The 15,208-nt window shown below is 51.8% G+C and overlaps 1 protein-coding gene across 2 annotated transcripts in view; it reads right to left on the bottom strand.

Moving 5' to 3' along the window:
* The window catches only part of BCL2 (BCL2 apoptosis regulator), a 166,114-nt gene extending 151,746 nt beyond the window's left edge, over positions 1-14,368 (bottom strand). The window contains exons 1-2 of one of the 2 annotated variants that reach the window (XM_066579157.1): positions 14,158-14,368; positions 8,812-9,833 (exon numbers count right to left, since the gene is read on the bottom strand). In XM_066579157.1, the coding sequence (XP_066435254.1) occupies positions 8,812-9,564 (753 nt within the window). In that variant the 5' untranslated portion in view covers positions 9,565-9,833; positions 14,158-14,368. The remainder of the gene's footprint in view (positions 1-8,811; positions 9,834-14,157) is intronic. The other variant, XM_066579158.1, reaches the window with a different exon arrangement.
* Between the last annotated feature and the right edge of the window lie 840 nt (positions 14,369-15,208).

The following is a 15,208-nucleotide window of genomic DNA, read 5'->3' as shown; positions in this document are numbered from 1 at the left end:
TGAAGGGAGAGAAAACAACATTGACCAATTCCACCTGTCATAGATGAGAGATGCCAGAAAAAACGTGTAATCTGCGGGATTACTAAACGCTGCCCGTCTTAGCGAGCCTATATGTATTTACTTAGACGTTCGGGGCGCCTGATCTCTGGAAAACACCATTTATAATCATTGCTAGTATAAATCGGCTACTGCTGGAAAACAGATAGAAAGCTATATTCAGAGTGGGTGAAACATAATGATATGTATAACGATGACAGGTCTTTGTTCTGAGAGTCTCCATTCACAGCGCTCATTCCAGGGAGATGCATGTTGAAGATCATCCCCACCTCATTCACTTTGCGAGTTGGGAGCCCGTAGAAGACTGTGTTAAAGCGGTTGTCCGTGAATTTTTGGATTTATTCTATTATGACCCGTCCTCAGGTCTACCACTCCGGATCCTTGCCAATCAGCCCATTCCCGATGATACTGTTGATGTGGTCTGCGCTAGAGGAAGATCGTGCTTCAGGGGGTTCAACAAAAGGGCAACTAAACTAATACATGGAATGAAGGGACTGGAATACCCAGAGAGGCATCAAAATGGGGATTATTCACCCTGGAAAAAAGAAGGCTATGGGGTGACCAAATAACCATGTATAAGTACATGAGGGGACAACACATGGATCTCTCCCAGGATCTGTTTATACCCAGGACTGCGACGGTAACGAGAGGGCATCCGCTACGTCTAGAACAAAGCAGGTTTCATCACCAACACAGAAGGGGGTTCTTTACTGTAAGAGCAGTGAGACTGTGGAACTCTCTGCCTGAGGATGTGGTGATGGCAAAATCCATAGAGGAGTTTAAAAGGGACTTGATGTCTTTCTAAAGCAGAAGGATATTACAGGATATAAATTTTAGGTGACCAGCGGGTTGTTGATCTGAGTATACAGACAGGTACGAACTATTAGAGGTTGATCCAGGGATTAGTCTGATTGCCATTAGGGAATTGAGAAGGAATTTTGCCCCCAAAAGGGCTAATTGCCTTCTGCCTCTTGGGAGTTTTTTGCCTTCCTCTGGATCAATAAGGAGGTTAAACAGGCTGGACTAGATGGACATTGTCTTCATTCGGCCTTACATACTATGTTACTATGTAGTGGCCAAGCTCAGTACTGCAGGCACAGTTCCCTTTGATGGGAGCTGCACCTGCAATACAACCTGGGCGGCTGCACTACGCTACGGACAGCACAATCTGCTTCCTGCACAATCAGTAGAGACAGTGGGCCACAAAAAAGTCATCTGACAGTCAGCGATCTGAGTGGTAGGTTCCGAGAACAGGTCATAATAGAAAAAAAGTCCCAAACAACCCCTCTAACAATATATTTTTTTCTTACAGATGAACCTTTACATGAAGGAAAAAAAAAAATACAAATATTCAGTCAAATCCAGCATTGTCTGTCTTAAGTGCATTCACACACACGTATATTGGCTCGGTTTTCACGCCGAGCCTATATACGGCGTCTCTCTCTGCGGGGGGGAGGGGAGGCTGGAAGAGCCAGGAGCAGTGCTCTGAGCTCCCGCCCCCCCTCTGTCTCCTCTCCGCCCCCCTGCACCATTTGCAATGGGGGGAGGCGGGATGGGGGCAGGGCTAAATCTCGGAACTTAGCCCTCCCCCATCCGGCCTCCTTTCATTGCAAATAGTGCAGAGGGGGCGGAGAGGAGGCAGAGGGGGCGGGAGCTCAGAGCACTGCTCCTGGCTCTTCCAGCCTCCCCCCCCCCCCCCCCCCTCAGAGAGAGACGCCGTATATAGGCTCGGCGTGAAAACCGAGCCGATAAACGTTTGTGTGAATGCAGCCTTAGGCTGCATTTACACGGGGTGAATGTAATATCGCTCCAAGAAACTCCAGCCGCCTTCAGAACAAACAGGCAGCAGTTCATAGATGAACAACTTCCTGTTCAATCATTTTATGCAGGCTTAAAAACCTGACAATCTAATCTGCCTGTGTGAAGAGCGATAAGCGAATGAATTATCATTCACGGGTCTATGCTTGCTCAATTTTATACTGAACGATAATTCAGTTTCTCACAATACAGCAATTAGCGATAATCGTTCTACGTAAAGGGCTCTTTAAGGCATTTAAAAACAGTCGCTAATTATACATCCAAGACAGCTTGCTGCCAGTTTCCATATTGTGTCAGTCTGAAAAAAATACAACAATTATACATAGCTAAAAAATGCAAAATAAGTTTTTAAATATCTAGAAAATTAAATCAGAGGAGGAACTTCAATCTAATTACTGGGAATTCTGGATCCTGGCTTGGTTTTCAATCCTTAATCATTTTTCTAAAGACCTGTATAAAGGGTCAGACATTGATTAGCAGGAGCACTGCCTTCCAAAAGGCGCTGTATTGTTCCATCTTCCTTATTTGTATACATTACCCTAGGGGTCTCCTTAAGGGGTGATGAACAGCTCAGAAATGCCTACTTATATACACATATTTTGTCTTTTGCTACCATAATAGTAACATTTTTTGCCATTACAGCAAGATAAACCCCACATTCCAGCAGCGCCCACATTAAACCAGTGCCCGCTGCAGCGCCAACACTTCAGCAGCGCCCACTGCAGCGCTAACAGCCTGCTTCGGAAACATTGATACATGCAGTAGGTCAGATGGAATCTGGTGGGTTCAATCATTTTGACTATTTATCCTTTGGGATTATCAGTGTGAGACAAGTGGATGTTAGAGAGGTGTTTCCGGTTAGTGAATGGAGGGGTTAATAAGATTTGTTTCAGCGCCGCCGATCTGTATTAACATCCAACGGATCTGACGGGAACAGGAAAGCTACATTTCAATCTTCTTCTAATGCACATTATTGGAAGAGGGGAAAGCAATTTGGCAATTGTCTGCATTATTTTGACATCCGGAATGGCACGCTGTTCCCTTGTGGGGGGAAATAAATCAATGGGACTGAATAGAAATGTCTGCCATGACAAAAGAACAAAGCACTTACTGTAACCTTTACCTTAGACTAAAGGGAACAAGTAGGTGGAAAAATGCCCTAAAACTACTGAGGTGTTAAAAACAACACACAGCACAAAAACATTCCTGGGAGGGAAACTGGTAACGACACAGCGCCCCTGAGAGGATCCGTCAAGACGGGTAAAGACACAGCGCCCCTGAGAGGATCCGTCAAGACGGGTAAAGACACAGCGCCCCTGAGAGGATCCGTCAAGACGGGTAAAGACACAGCGCCCCTGAGAGGATCCGTCAAGACGGGTAAAGACACAGCGCCCCTGAGAGGATCCGTCAAGACGGGTAAAGACACAGCGCCCCTGAGAGGATCCGTCAAGACGGGTAAAGACACAGCGCCCCTGAGAGGATCCGTCAAGACGGGTAAAGACACAGCGCCCCTGAGAGGATCCGTCAAGACGGGTAAAGACACAGCGCCCCTGAGAGGATCCGTCAAGACGGGTAAAGACACAGCGCCCCTGAGAGGATCCGTCAAGACGGGTAAAGACACAGCGCCCCTGAGAGGATCCGTCAAGACGGGTAAAGACACAGCGCCCCTGAGAGGATCCGTCAAGATCCGGTAAAGACACAGCGCCCCTGAGAGGATCCGTCAAGATCCGGTAAAGACACAGCGCCCCTGAGAGGATCCGTCAAGATCCGGTAGAGACACAGCGCCCCTGAGTGGATCCGTCAAGACCCGGTAAAGACACAGCGCCCCTGAGAGGATCCGTCAAGACCCGGTCAAGACACAGCGCCCCTGAGAGGATCCGTCAAGACCCGGTCAAGACACAGCGCCCCTGAGAGGATCCGTCAAGACCCGGTAAAGACACAGCGCCCCTGAGAGGATCCGTCAAGACCCGGTAAAGACACAGCGCCCCTGAGAGGATCCGTCAAGACCCGGTAAAGACACAGCGCCCCTGAGAGGATCCGTCAAGACCCGGTCAAGACACAGCGCCCCTGAGAGGATCCGTCAAGACCCGGTCAAGACACAGCGCCCCTGAGAGGATCCGTCAAGACCCGGTCAAGACACAGCGCCCCTGAGAGGATCCGTCAAGACCCGGTCAAGACACAGCGCCCCTGAGAGGATCCGTCAAGACCCAGTCAAGACACAGCGCCCCTGAGAGGATCCGTCAAGACCCGGTCAAGACACAGCGCCCCTGAGAGGATCCGTCAAGACTGGTAAAGACACAGCACCCCTGAGAGGATCCGTCAAGACTGGTAAAGACACAGCGCCCGAGAGGATCCGTCAAGACCGGTAAAGACACAGCGCCCCTGAGAGGATCCGTCAAGACTGGTAAAGACACAGCGCCCCTGAGAGGATCCGTCAAGACTGGTAAAGACACAGCGCCCGAGAGGATCCGTCAAGACCGGTAAAGACACAGCGCCCGAGAGGATCAATAATAAATAAAATTTAAAAAAAAATTCACAGCATGTCATTGCGTACCGGTAGCACGGGACTCTCATATGGCACGCATAGTGGTGTGAGCCCCGCTGAGGAGTCAATGGGGCAGATTTGGTAACCCTGTCTAATAGTTAGACTAAGTAGTCTGAAGATGCGGCAAATTCATTACAATGGCTCATGCTGGATACACTAAGTGCATCTTTAACACGCCGTTGTCTAACTACATCCTCTACTGGTTTTTTGTAGGCAAAATTTATGCACATGCCTCATCCAAAGCCAGACCCTTCAGTTAGCCACGCCCCCAAAGCCAGACCCTTCAGTTAGCCACGCCCCCAAAGCCATGCAAAATACATACGCCAGTTTTTTGGAGCAAATTGTACAAATATTGTGGTGCATTTCACTTAGTAGATCTACATTGTCTTCTGTCAGAACGCTTCTTTAATGTTACAAGATTTGTCATTTCTCCATTACCACCAGTGGGCTGCTGCTCAAAGGTCATCGGCAATATAGTTTGGGATTGATTAGCATGTTCTAGGAGCCAACTTGACTTTGATGGCCCATAAAAAACATTTTCAATCACACTTGATATTCTAGTACAAAAAACCCATCAATTAGCTAATACACAAAACACAAACCTGCCGAACCAAGACAAAGCCTCTACTAAACCAAGGGGGACTGGGTATCGGAGGATTATCATATAGCAGGACTCGCCTCTCTACTCATAGGACGCTAAAGGCTTTTCTACAAAATTTCTACTGTTTTAAATAAGGATCCAAATTCCAAGACTAAGGGCGCCTACCCACTTGCGTTGCCGATTTTCGCGCGTGAAAAATGCAGCGTTTTCGCCGCGTTTTTTGCAGCCCTCCATTGACAATCATGGGTGCATTAAGAGAAAAATAAGGAGACATATGCAACTGACAGTTCCTATGTGAAAAAAGCCCACGAAACGGAAAAAAACCCAGATGGACAAGAACACATTCTATACTAATTGCTCTTGAGAAAAAACGCAAAACATCACAGGAAAATAAAAATTTAAAAAAAAAAATTAAAAAAAAAAATCGCCAGTGGGTAGGCACCCTTAACGGGACAAATTCATCAAGTTACAAGTTCCCAAAAAGGGTGTAATATTGTTATAGAAATGATGAAACTACTTTGTATAAAGAGGCATCTCAACAAGAGTTGGTTGAGCCAAGATCGCTACTCAGTTGTGCTTTATTTGCCAACAGTAACAGTGCAGTAGCCATTAGACTGTTCACATGTTCCTAGTACACCCAATGAACTTGGTACAATTAGCGTCAAATTAAAGGGGGGTTCCCAGACATTTATAAAAAAAAAAAAAAAAAAAAAAAAAGGGGGTGGGGGGGGGGGCTTTCCAGGCATAAAAATACTATTGACGACCTACCATGAAGATAGCTCATCAGTAGTTGATCGGCCAGGATCCGTCGCTCAGGACCATGACCAATCAGCTGTGCGGGTGCATGCTGTCAGCGCTACAGTAACAGAGTGGAGGGGGCTTCCGCTTCGACCTACACAGAGTTCGGCGCAGAGGCTTTCGCGTCGATCTCTGCCATTGCAGCGCTGACCGCATGCACCCACACAGCTGATCGGTCGGGGTCCCGAGCGATAGACCCCGGCCGATCAACTACTGATGACCTATCTTGATGGTAGGTCATCAATAGTATTTATGCCTGCAAAACCCATCTAAGTTATTGATGGAGTGGTAATGTGAGTTTAGAAAGGAAAAGGGATACGATGAAAAGGGATTTTTCTGAAATTTAGAAGGAAAAAAAAAGAAAAGGTAAAACAGGGCTTAAATGAAGAGAAACTTAATACTTTATCCCGGCGGCTCAGCGTATAAAACTGCAACCCTGGTGCTCACGACATGAAGCACAGAAGACGCAGCCAGTGGTCTCGTGATCGCTCAGCCGCTCACAGGCTTCAGCAGCGATTCTTCTATGGCTGCTGAAGCCTTGAGTGGATGAGCGGTTATACGCACAATGAACGTCACGTGACCGCCGGCCACTTCTTCCGGGTTCCATGTGGCGGGCACTGCACTGCACAGGGAAGTATTCCATTTCTTTTCCTTTAAGCCCTTTTAAACTTTTTTTTTTTAACCCCTTTAGGGTGCCTACCCACTAGCGATATTTTTTCTTGTGATGAGAAAGCCTTGCAGCTCAGAGAAAGCTCTGCAATATTACTCATTGTTTTCAATGGGGCCAGTGACAGCAGCGCCTGCCCCACTGAAAACATAAGTACATCGCGGACTTCTGCCACTGCTCTCCGTGATGCTATCCCATTGCTTTCAATGGGGCAGGCGCTGCTGCGGTCCCATTGAAAGCAGTGGGTTGCAGGCAATCCCTGCAGCGATGAGTTTCAGGGAGGGGCTTGAAATATAAGTCCTTCCCTGAAAATCATCCCTAGCTGTTAAAAAAGTTAAATTATACTCGCCTAAAAGAGCAGTCCGGCTCTTCTCTCCGGCCCCGGCAGTCGTCTTCTGGAGGCTGGGGATTGAAAAATCCCCACCCTCAGAAAGCGCTGGTCTCATGGGCTGAGCGCTCAGTCAATCACAGGCAGCGCTCAACCATTGAATGACAGCTGAGCGCTGCCTGTGATTGGTCACAGTGCCTAGCCAATCAGACCAACACTTTATGGGGGCGGGGAATTTTCAATCCTTGGCCTCCAGAAGACAACTGCAAAGGACAACTGCTGGGGCCAGAGAGAACTAGTGAATTGTAGATTTAACTGGAGTAACCAATGCCAGTCAGCTGCTGCAAAAGCAAATAAAGTCTTGGAGTGCATTAAAAGAGGTATAGGGGCGAGGGACGGGAACATTATCCTCCCACTATATAAGGCACTTTTCAGGCCTCACATGGAATACTGCATACAGTTCTGGACACCAGAGCTCAGGAAAGATGTCACAGTGCTTGAGGGGGTTCAAAGAAGGGCAACTAAACTAATACATGGAATGATGGGACTGGAATACCCAGAGAGGCATCAAAATTGGGATTATTCACCCTGGAAAAAAAGCTAAAGCGACCAAATAACCATGTATAAATACATGAGGGGACAATACAAGGATCTCTCCCAGGATCTGTTTATACCCAGGACTGCGACAGTAACAAGAGGGCATCCGCTACGTCTAGAAGAAAGCAGGTTTCATCACCAACACAGAAGGGGGTTCTTTACTGTAAGAGCAGTTAGACTGTGGAACTCTCTGCCTGAGGATGTGGTGATGCCAAAATCCATAGAGGAGTTTAGGAGGGAACTAGATGTCTTTCTGGAGCGGAAGGATACTACAGGATATAAATTTTAGGTGACCAGCGGGTTGTTGACCTGGGTAGGACAGGTAGGAACTAGACAGGTAGGAACTATCAGAGGCTGATCCAGGGATTAGTCTGACTGCCATTAGGGAGTCGAGAAGGTATTTTTTCCCCAAAAGGGCTAATTGCCTTCTGCCTCTTGGGGTTTTTTGCTTTCCTCTGGATCAACAAGGAGGTTGAAACAGGCTGAACTAGATAGACATTGTCTTCATTCAGCCTAACATACTATGTTAACAGAATTCGGCAATGACCTTTCTCAGTTACGTGCCTTGCGGAAGGTGATCGGAAACATGACGGAGGTCTAATGTCTAGACTGACTAGATGGACATTGTCTTCATTTGGCCGAACATACTATGTTACTATGTTAGAAAAGCAGAAGTGCCGACCCCATTGAAAGCAATAGGATAGCATCATGGACTTCTGCTACAGCTGTGATAGCTGTGGCAAAGGATTCCTTCATCCCCGCTCCCTATGTTTTCAATGGGGCTGGCGCTGCTGCCGCCGACTCCATTGAAAACACTGAGCGATATCTCAGGATTTTTTTCTCTGCGCTGCGAGGCTTGAGAGTAAAGATCACTAATGAGTATGAAACCATTGAAAATCATTGGTTTCATAATCCTAGGGTAGAAGCCCTAAAGCTTATCCCTTTTCTAAAGTGAAATTCTTACCACTCCATCGATCTCCAAGATCTGGACGGAAAGCAGGCAGTCCCCACTATAATCAATGGGGACCCGCCTGGCACTGCTTGGTTCTATGCAGAGACAGAACCGTTCAGGCGCGAGGGATTCCCCTTCCCTGCTCTCCAAATAGAGCAGGAAAGCGGAGTCCCCAATGCAGGTGTGAAGCCACCCTAAGAACCGGTTGTATATGAAAGTTTAACACTTGAAATGTCAGACGGGAAACCAATAGTAGAACCACAGGTGCTAAAACGCCTTGTCGCATGGGACTTATCAACAGGTTTCTTCTAAGCCTCTCCCATCAATGACGGAGAAGAGTTTTCCAAACCCCATTTTCATTCAGCACATTTTCCTCGAGCGACATAAACCGTGTGAATACAGTAAGTACATGCTACAACGTAAAGACAACCAAAAAAAGGTAACATACCCATCCTCCCTGTTCTTGAATCCAGTTCTGTAGATGTCTATTCAGGTACTCCGTCATCCATCCAGCAATGGAATCTACCAAAGGGGACATCTCCCGATTCACACTCTCTACACACATGACTCCTCCAAACTCAAAGAATGCCACAATTCTGCCCCAATTTACCCCATCATGAAACAGCTCCTCCACCACCGCGGCAAAACGAAGACGAACTGTGGATGGGGTCAGGTGGAGGAGCCCTGAGATATGTCTGAAGTCTTGCTGGTACAAATTGGAGAACTCATCTCCCGCACGACTCAGTGTCTGGAATAACGCAGGAGGAACAGGTTGTAGAGGAGCATCTTCAGCATTAGGTTCATCTAGTGGTTGACCGGCGTCGTCTTCGTCATCATTGCCTTCTCTTTGGGCAACATCCAAATCTGCCTGGGGTGAAGGAATGGGGGATGCAGCAGATGGAGAGCTTCGGGGAGCAGCAGGAGCGTTGTCTAGAAGTGGTCCTGGTAAATCACTTGGAGATTCGTTGTCTGAAGAGGAAGCAGCAGGAGAATCTGAAGGAGGCTGCCCGGTGGCCCCAGCGGGTATGGTAGACACCTCTCCCTCATTAGTAAGATTATTGTTAGCAGCAGAAGTAGCCAGGAGGCCAGAAGATATCTGTCTCCCTTCTTCCCATTCGTAGCCCCTCTGTGACAGCTTATAATGGATGTACTTTACCACAATGTCCCGATGGTCATAGCCTCCTCTCCTCCGATGAGCCATATCGGCCAATGGTGGAAAAACAGGAACCTTGATATAATAATATACTAAGATCTCAGCCTGCCCGGGTCTCAGAAAGCGCCTGCAAGGTTACACTTTAGTGGTGAGCGCTGGGTCTCGGAGATGCTCGCTCATTCTTCAGGCTCTGGATCCCCCCCTCCTCCTCCTCCTCCTCCTCCTCTTCCTTCCAGTGGACTTCTGTACATTTACTGTAATTTCCCTCTTATAGGTGTTTTCATTGTCAGATTTCGAGGGACATTCCCTTCTTCACGCTGCAATACAAACACATGTGGGTTTCTTGTGTGCAATGCAACACTGTAGCAGAGAACACGCCGTGCTGCAGAATCAGCCCAAGCGCTTCGCATTACATGTAAACGGGTCTTACACACGTCACATCTGGATCCAAGTCTAAGAACTGGCCATTTTTGGCATATCTTGGCCTGCAGATATGAAGTATACGGAACGCGCAGCAGCTGTTCGCTATACTTCTCCGACACTTTGATGGAAAAAGACTGCATTGTTTATAAACGTCACATGATGCTCATAAATTGGCAGAAATGTTGGAAAAGTTCCAAAAATTATTACATCCAAGGGCAAGTATCTGTAGCCTTACTGCAGCCCGATGATGTGTGCGAGCGCTAGAAAATATCCAGCATCCCAACCCGTACGGGGACCTGCCTGGCCCACGCTACACGCAACCCCACCCATACGGGCACCTGCCTGGCCCACGCTACACGCAACCCCACCCATACGGGCACCTGCCTGGCCCGCGCTACACGCATCCCAACCCGTACGGGCACCTGCCTGGCCCACGCTACACGCAACCCCACCCATACGGGCACCTGCCTGGCCCGCGCTACACGCATCCCAACCCGTACGGGGACCTGCCTGGCCCGCGCTACACGCATCCCAACCCGTACGGGCACCTGCCTGGCCCGCGCTACACGCATCCCAACCCGTACGGGCACCTGCCTGGCCCGCGCTACACGCAACCCCACCCATACGGGCACCTGCCTGGCCCGCGCTACACGCATCCCAACCCGTACGGGCGCCTGCCTGGCCCGCGCTACACGTATCCCAACCCGTACGGGCGCCTGCCTGGCCCGCGCTACACGCATCCCAACCCGTACGGGCACCTGCCTGGCCCGCGCTACACGCATCCCAACCCGTACGGGCACCTGCCTGGCCCGCGCTACACGCATCCCAACCCGTACGGGGACCTGCCTGGCCCGCGCTACACGCATCCCAACCCGTACGGGCACCTGCCTGGCCCGCGCTACACGCATCCCAACCCGTACGGGCACCTGCCTGGCCCGCGCTACACGCAACCCCACCCGTACGGGCACCTGCCTGGCCCGCGCTACACGCATCCCAACCCGTACGGGCGCCTGCCTGGCCCGCGCTACACGTATCCCAACCCGTACGGGCACCTGCCTGGCCCGCGCTACACGCATCCCAACCCGTACGGGCACCTGCCTGGCCCGCGCTACACGCATCCCAACCCGTACGGGCACCTGCCTGGCCCGCGCTACACGCATCCCAACCCGTACGGGCACCTGCCTGGCCCGCGCTACACGCATCCCAACCCGTACGGGCACCTGCCTGGCCCGCGCTACACGCATCCCAACCCGTACGGGCACCTGCCTGGCCCGCGCTACACGCATCCCAACCCGTACGGGCACCTGCCTGGCCCGCGCTACACGCATCCCAACCCGTACGGGCACCTGCCTGGCCCGCGCTACACGCATCCCAACCCGTACGGGCACCTGCCTGGCCCGCGCTAAACGCATCCCAACCCGTACGGGCACCTGCCTGGCCCGCGCTAAACGCATCCCAACCCGTACGGACACCTGCCTGGTCCGCGCTATACGCATCCCTTCCTACCCATACGGGCACCTGCCTGTCCCGCGCTATACGCATCCCCACAAATACGGGCACCTGCCTAGCCTGCGCTATACGCATCACCCCATATGGGCACCTGCCTGGTACAAAGAAAATGCATCACCCACAGGGGCACATACCTTGCAGGCACTCGATCCATCACCCACAGGGGCACATAGCTAGCAGGCACTCGATGCATCACCCACAGGGGCACATAGCTAGCAGGCACTCGATGCATCACCCACAGGGGCACATAGCTAGCAGGCACTCGATGCATCACCCACAGGGGCACATAGCTAGCAGGCACTCGATGCATCACCCACAGGGGCACATAGCTAGCAGGCACTCGATGCATCACCCACAGGGGCACATAGCTAGCAGGCACTCGATGCATCACCCACAGGGGCACATAGCTAGCAGGCACTCGATGCATCACCCACAGGGGCACATAGCTAGCAGGCACTCGATGCATCACCCACAGGGGCACATAGCTAGCAGGCACTCGATGCATCACCCACAGGGGCACATAGCTAGCAGGCACTCGATGCATCACCCACAGGGGCACATAGCTAGCAGGCACTCGATGCATCACCCACAGGGGCACATAGCTAGCAGGCACTCGATGCATCACCCACAGGGGCACATAGCTAGCAGGCACTCGATGCATCACCCACAGGGGCACATAGCTAGCAGGCACTCGATGCATCACCCACAGGGGCACATAGCTAGCAGGCACTCGATGCATCACCCACAGGGGCACATAGCTAGCAGGCACTCGATGCATCACCCACAGGGGCACATAGCTAGCAGGCACTCGATGCATCACCCACAGGGGCACATAGCTAGCAGGCACTCGATGCATCACCCACAGGGGCACATAGCTAGCAGGCACTCGATGCATCACCCACAGGGGCACATAGCTAGCAGGCACTCGATGCATCGCCCACAGGGGCACATACCTAGCAGGCACTCGATGCATCGCCCACAGGGGCACATACCTAGCAGGCACTCGATGCATCGCCCACAGGGGCACATACCTAGCAGGCACTCGATGCATCGCCCACAGGGGCACATACCTAGCAGGCACTCGATGCATCGCCCACAGGGGCACATACCTAGCAGGCACTCGATGCATCGCCCACAGGGGCACATACCTTGCAGGCACTCGATGCATCGCCCACAGGGGCACATACCTTGCAGGCACTCGATGCATCGCCCACAGGGGCACATACCTTGCAGGCACTCGATGCATCACCCACAGGGGCACATACCTTGCAGCCACTCGATGCATCACCCACAGGGGCACGTACCTTGCAGCCACTCGATGCATCACCCACAGGGGCACGTACCTTGCAGACACTCGATGCATCACCCACAGGGGCACGTACCTTGCAGACACTCGATGCATCACCCACAGGGGCACGTACCTTGCAGGCACTAGATGCATCACCCACAGGGGCACATACCTTGCAGGCACTAGATGCATCACCCACAGGGGCACATACCTTGCAGGCACTAGATGCATCACCCACAGGGGCACATACCTTGCAGGCACTAGATGCATCACCCACAGGGGCACATACTTAGCAGGCACTCGATGCATCACCCACAGGGGCACATACCTTGCAGACACTAGATGCATCACCCACAGGGGCACATACCTTGCATGCACTCGATGCATCACCCACAGGGGCACATACCTTGCAGGCACTCGATGCATCACCCACAGGGGCACATACCTTGCAGGCACTCGATGCATCACCCACAGGGGCACATACCTTGCAGGCACTCGATGCATCACCCACAGGGGCACATACCTTGCAGGCACTCGATGCATCACCCACAGGGGCACATACCTAGCAGCCACTCGATGCATCACCCACAGGGGCACATACCTTGCAGACACTCGATGCATCACCCACAGGGGCACATACCTTGCAGACACTCGATGCATCACCCATAGGGGGCACATACCTTGCAGACACTCGATGCATCACCCATAGGGGGCACATACCTTGCAGGCACTCGATGCATCACCCACGGGGGCACATACCTTGCAGGCACTCGATGCATCACCCATAGGGGGCACATACCTAGTAGGCACTAGATGCATCACCCATAGGGGGCACATACCTTGCATGCACTCTATGCATCACCCACAGGGGCACATACCTAGCAGCCACTCGATGCATCACCCACAGGGGCACATACCTTGCAGGCACTAGATGCATCACCCACAGGGGCACATACCTTGCAGGCACTAGATGCATCACCCATAGGGGCACATACCTTGCAGGCACTAGATGCATCACCCACAGGGGACACATACCTTGCAGGCACTAGATGCATCACCCACAGGGGGCACATACCTTGCAGGCACTAGATGCATCACCCACAGGGGCACATACCTAGCAGCCACTCGATGCATCACCCACAGGGGCACATACCTAGCAGGCACTCGATGCATCACCCACAGGGGCACATACCTAGCAGCCACTCGATGCATCACCCACAGGGGCACATACCTAGCAGCCACTCGATGCATCACCCACAGGGGCACATACCTAGCAGCCACTCGATGCATCACCCACAGGGGCACATACCTTGCAGGCACTAGATGCATCACCCACAGGGGACACAGCTCTGCACACCCGGCATTGCAGCCACTCTCCGTCCTTTGCAGCTCACACACCATGCATTATGTAATGAACTCACTGGCTTCCCCAAATAAGGCTGTTATGTCGGACTTCATCCGAATCCATGTAATAACTTGCAGGGAACGGCGGCCGCTTACATGGTCGTCAGCAGCAGGACGCATCAGGGACTGTCAGCCGAGCATGTCGTGGAGGCCAGCAGGCGCACACAGGCTGCAGCGGCGGCGGGAATGTCGGCGCAGTATCCGCTGCTCTCCCGTCTGCTGTGTGTCATTCAGTCTCGCTGTGTTGTGCTTCCTGCAGTCATGTTGACTCCCAGAATGTGCAGGAGGCGGGACGCGGCGAGCCGCGGAGTGTGAGGGCCTGCTGCGCCTGCTGGGCGGCACTGCCCTCTAGCGGCCTCCACTGGAGCTGCGCTCAGCCTTACGCGCCTTTCCAGATGTCAAGACGGTTTGCATGCGGTTCTAGGAAGGTTTCCTCTGAGGAGAGGAGTACATCCATAATGCCGGCCTCCTTCCCGCCCTGTCCGGCGCGCAGATTCACTTTTTCCACCCCACTTCTGCCCTAATCGGCAATTCCAGCAGCCTGATTGGTTGTTTGGGTCGCTGGTGTGCCTGAGGGTAGTTACAGAGCAAGCCCGTGCCGAGCCGTCAGTGCAGAGATCGGGGCTCATGTCCATGCAGTACATATGGCGGGTGTATGTGTGTATGCGGCATGTGTGGTGCACTAGCAAGTGTTGTGTTAGTGTGTGGTGTGTATGCGGCATGTGTGGTGCACTAGCATGTGCTTGTGTGTATTCAGTACATTGAAGCATGTGTAGGCTGTGTGTTGTGTTAGTGTGTGGTGTGTATGCGGTATGTGTGGTTCACTAGCATGTGCTTGTGTGTATTCAGTACATTGAAGCATGTGTAGGCTGTGTATGCGGTATGTGTGGTATACTAGCATGTGCTTGTGTGTATTCAGTACATTGAAGCATGTGTAGGCTGTGTATGCGGTATGTGTGGTATACTAGCATGTGCTTGTGTGTATTCAGTACATTGAAGCATGTGTAGGCTGTGTGTTGTGTTAGTGTGTGGTGTGTATGCGGTATGTGTGGTGCACTAGCATGTGCT

Source organism: Eleutherodactylus coqui, chromosome 9 (assembly GCF_035609145.1).
Source record: "Eleutherodactylus coqui strain aEleCoq1 chromosome 9, aEleCoq1.hap1, whole genome shotgun sequence".
Classification (NCBI taxonomy): Eukaryota; Metazoa; Chordata; class Amphibia; order Anura; family Eleutherodactylidae; genus Eleutherodactylus; species Eleutherodactylus coqui.
This window is presented reverse-complemented; position numbering and strand designations above follow the sequence as displayed.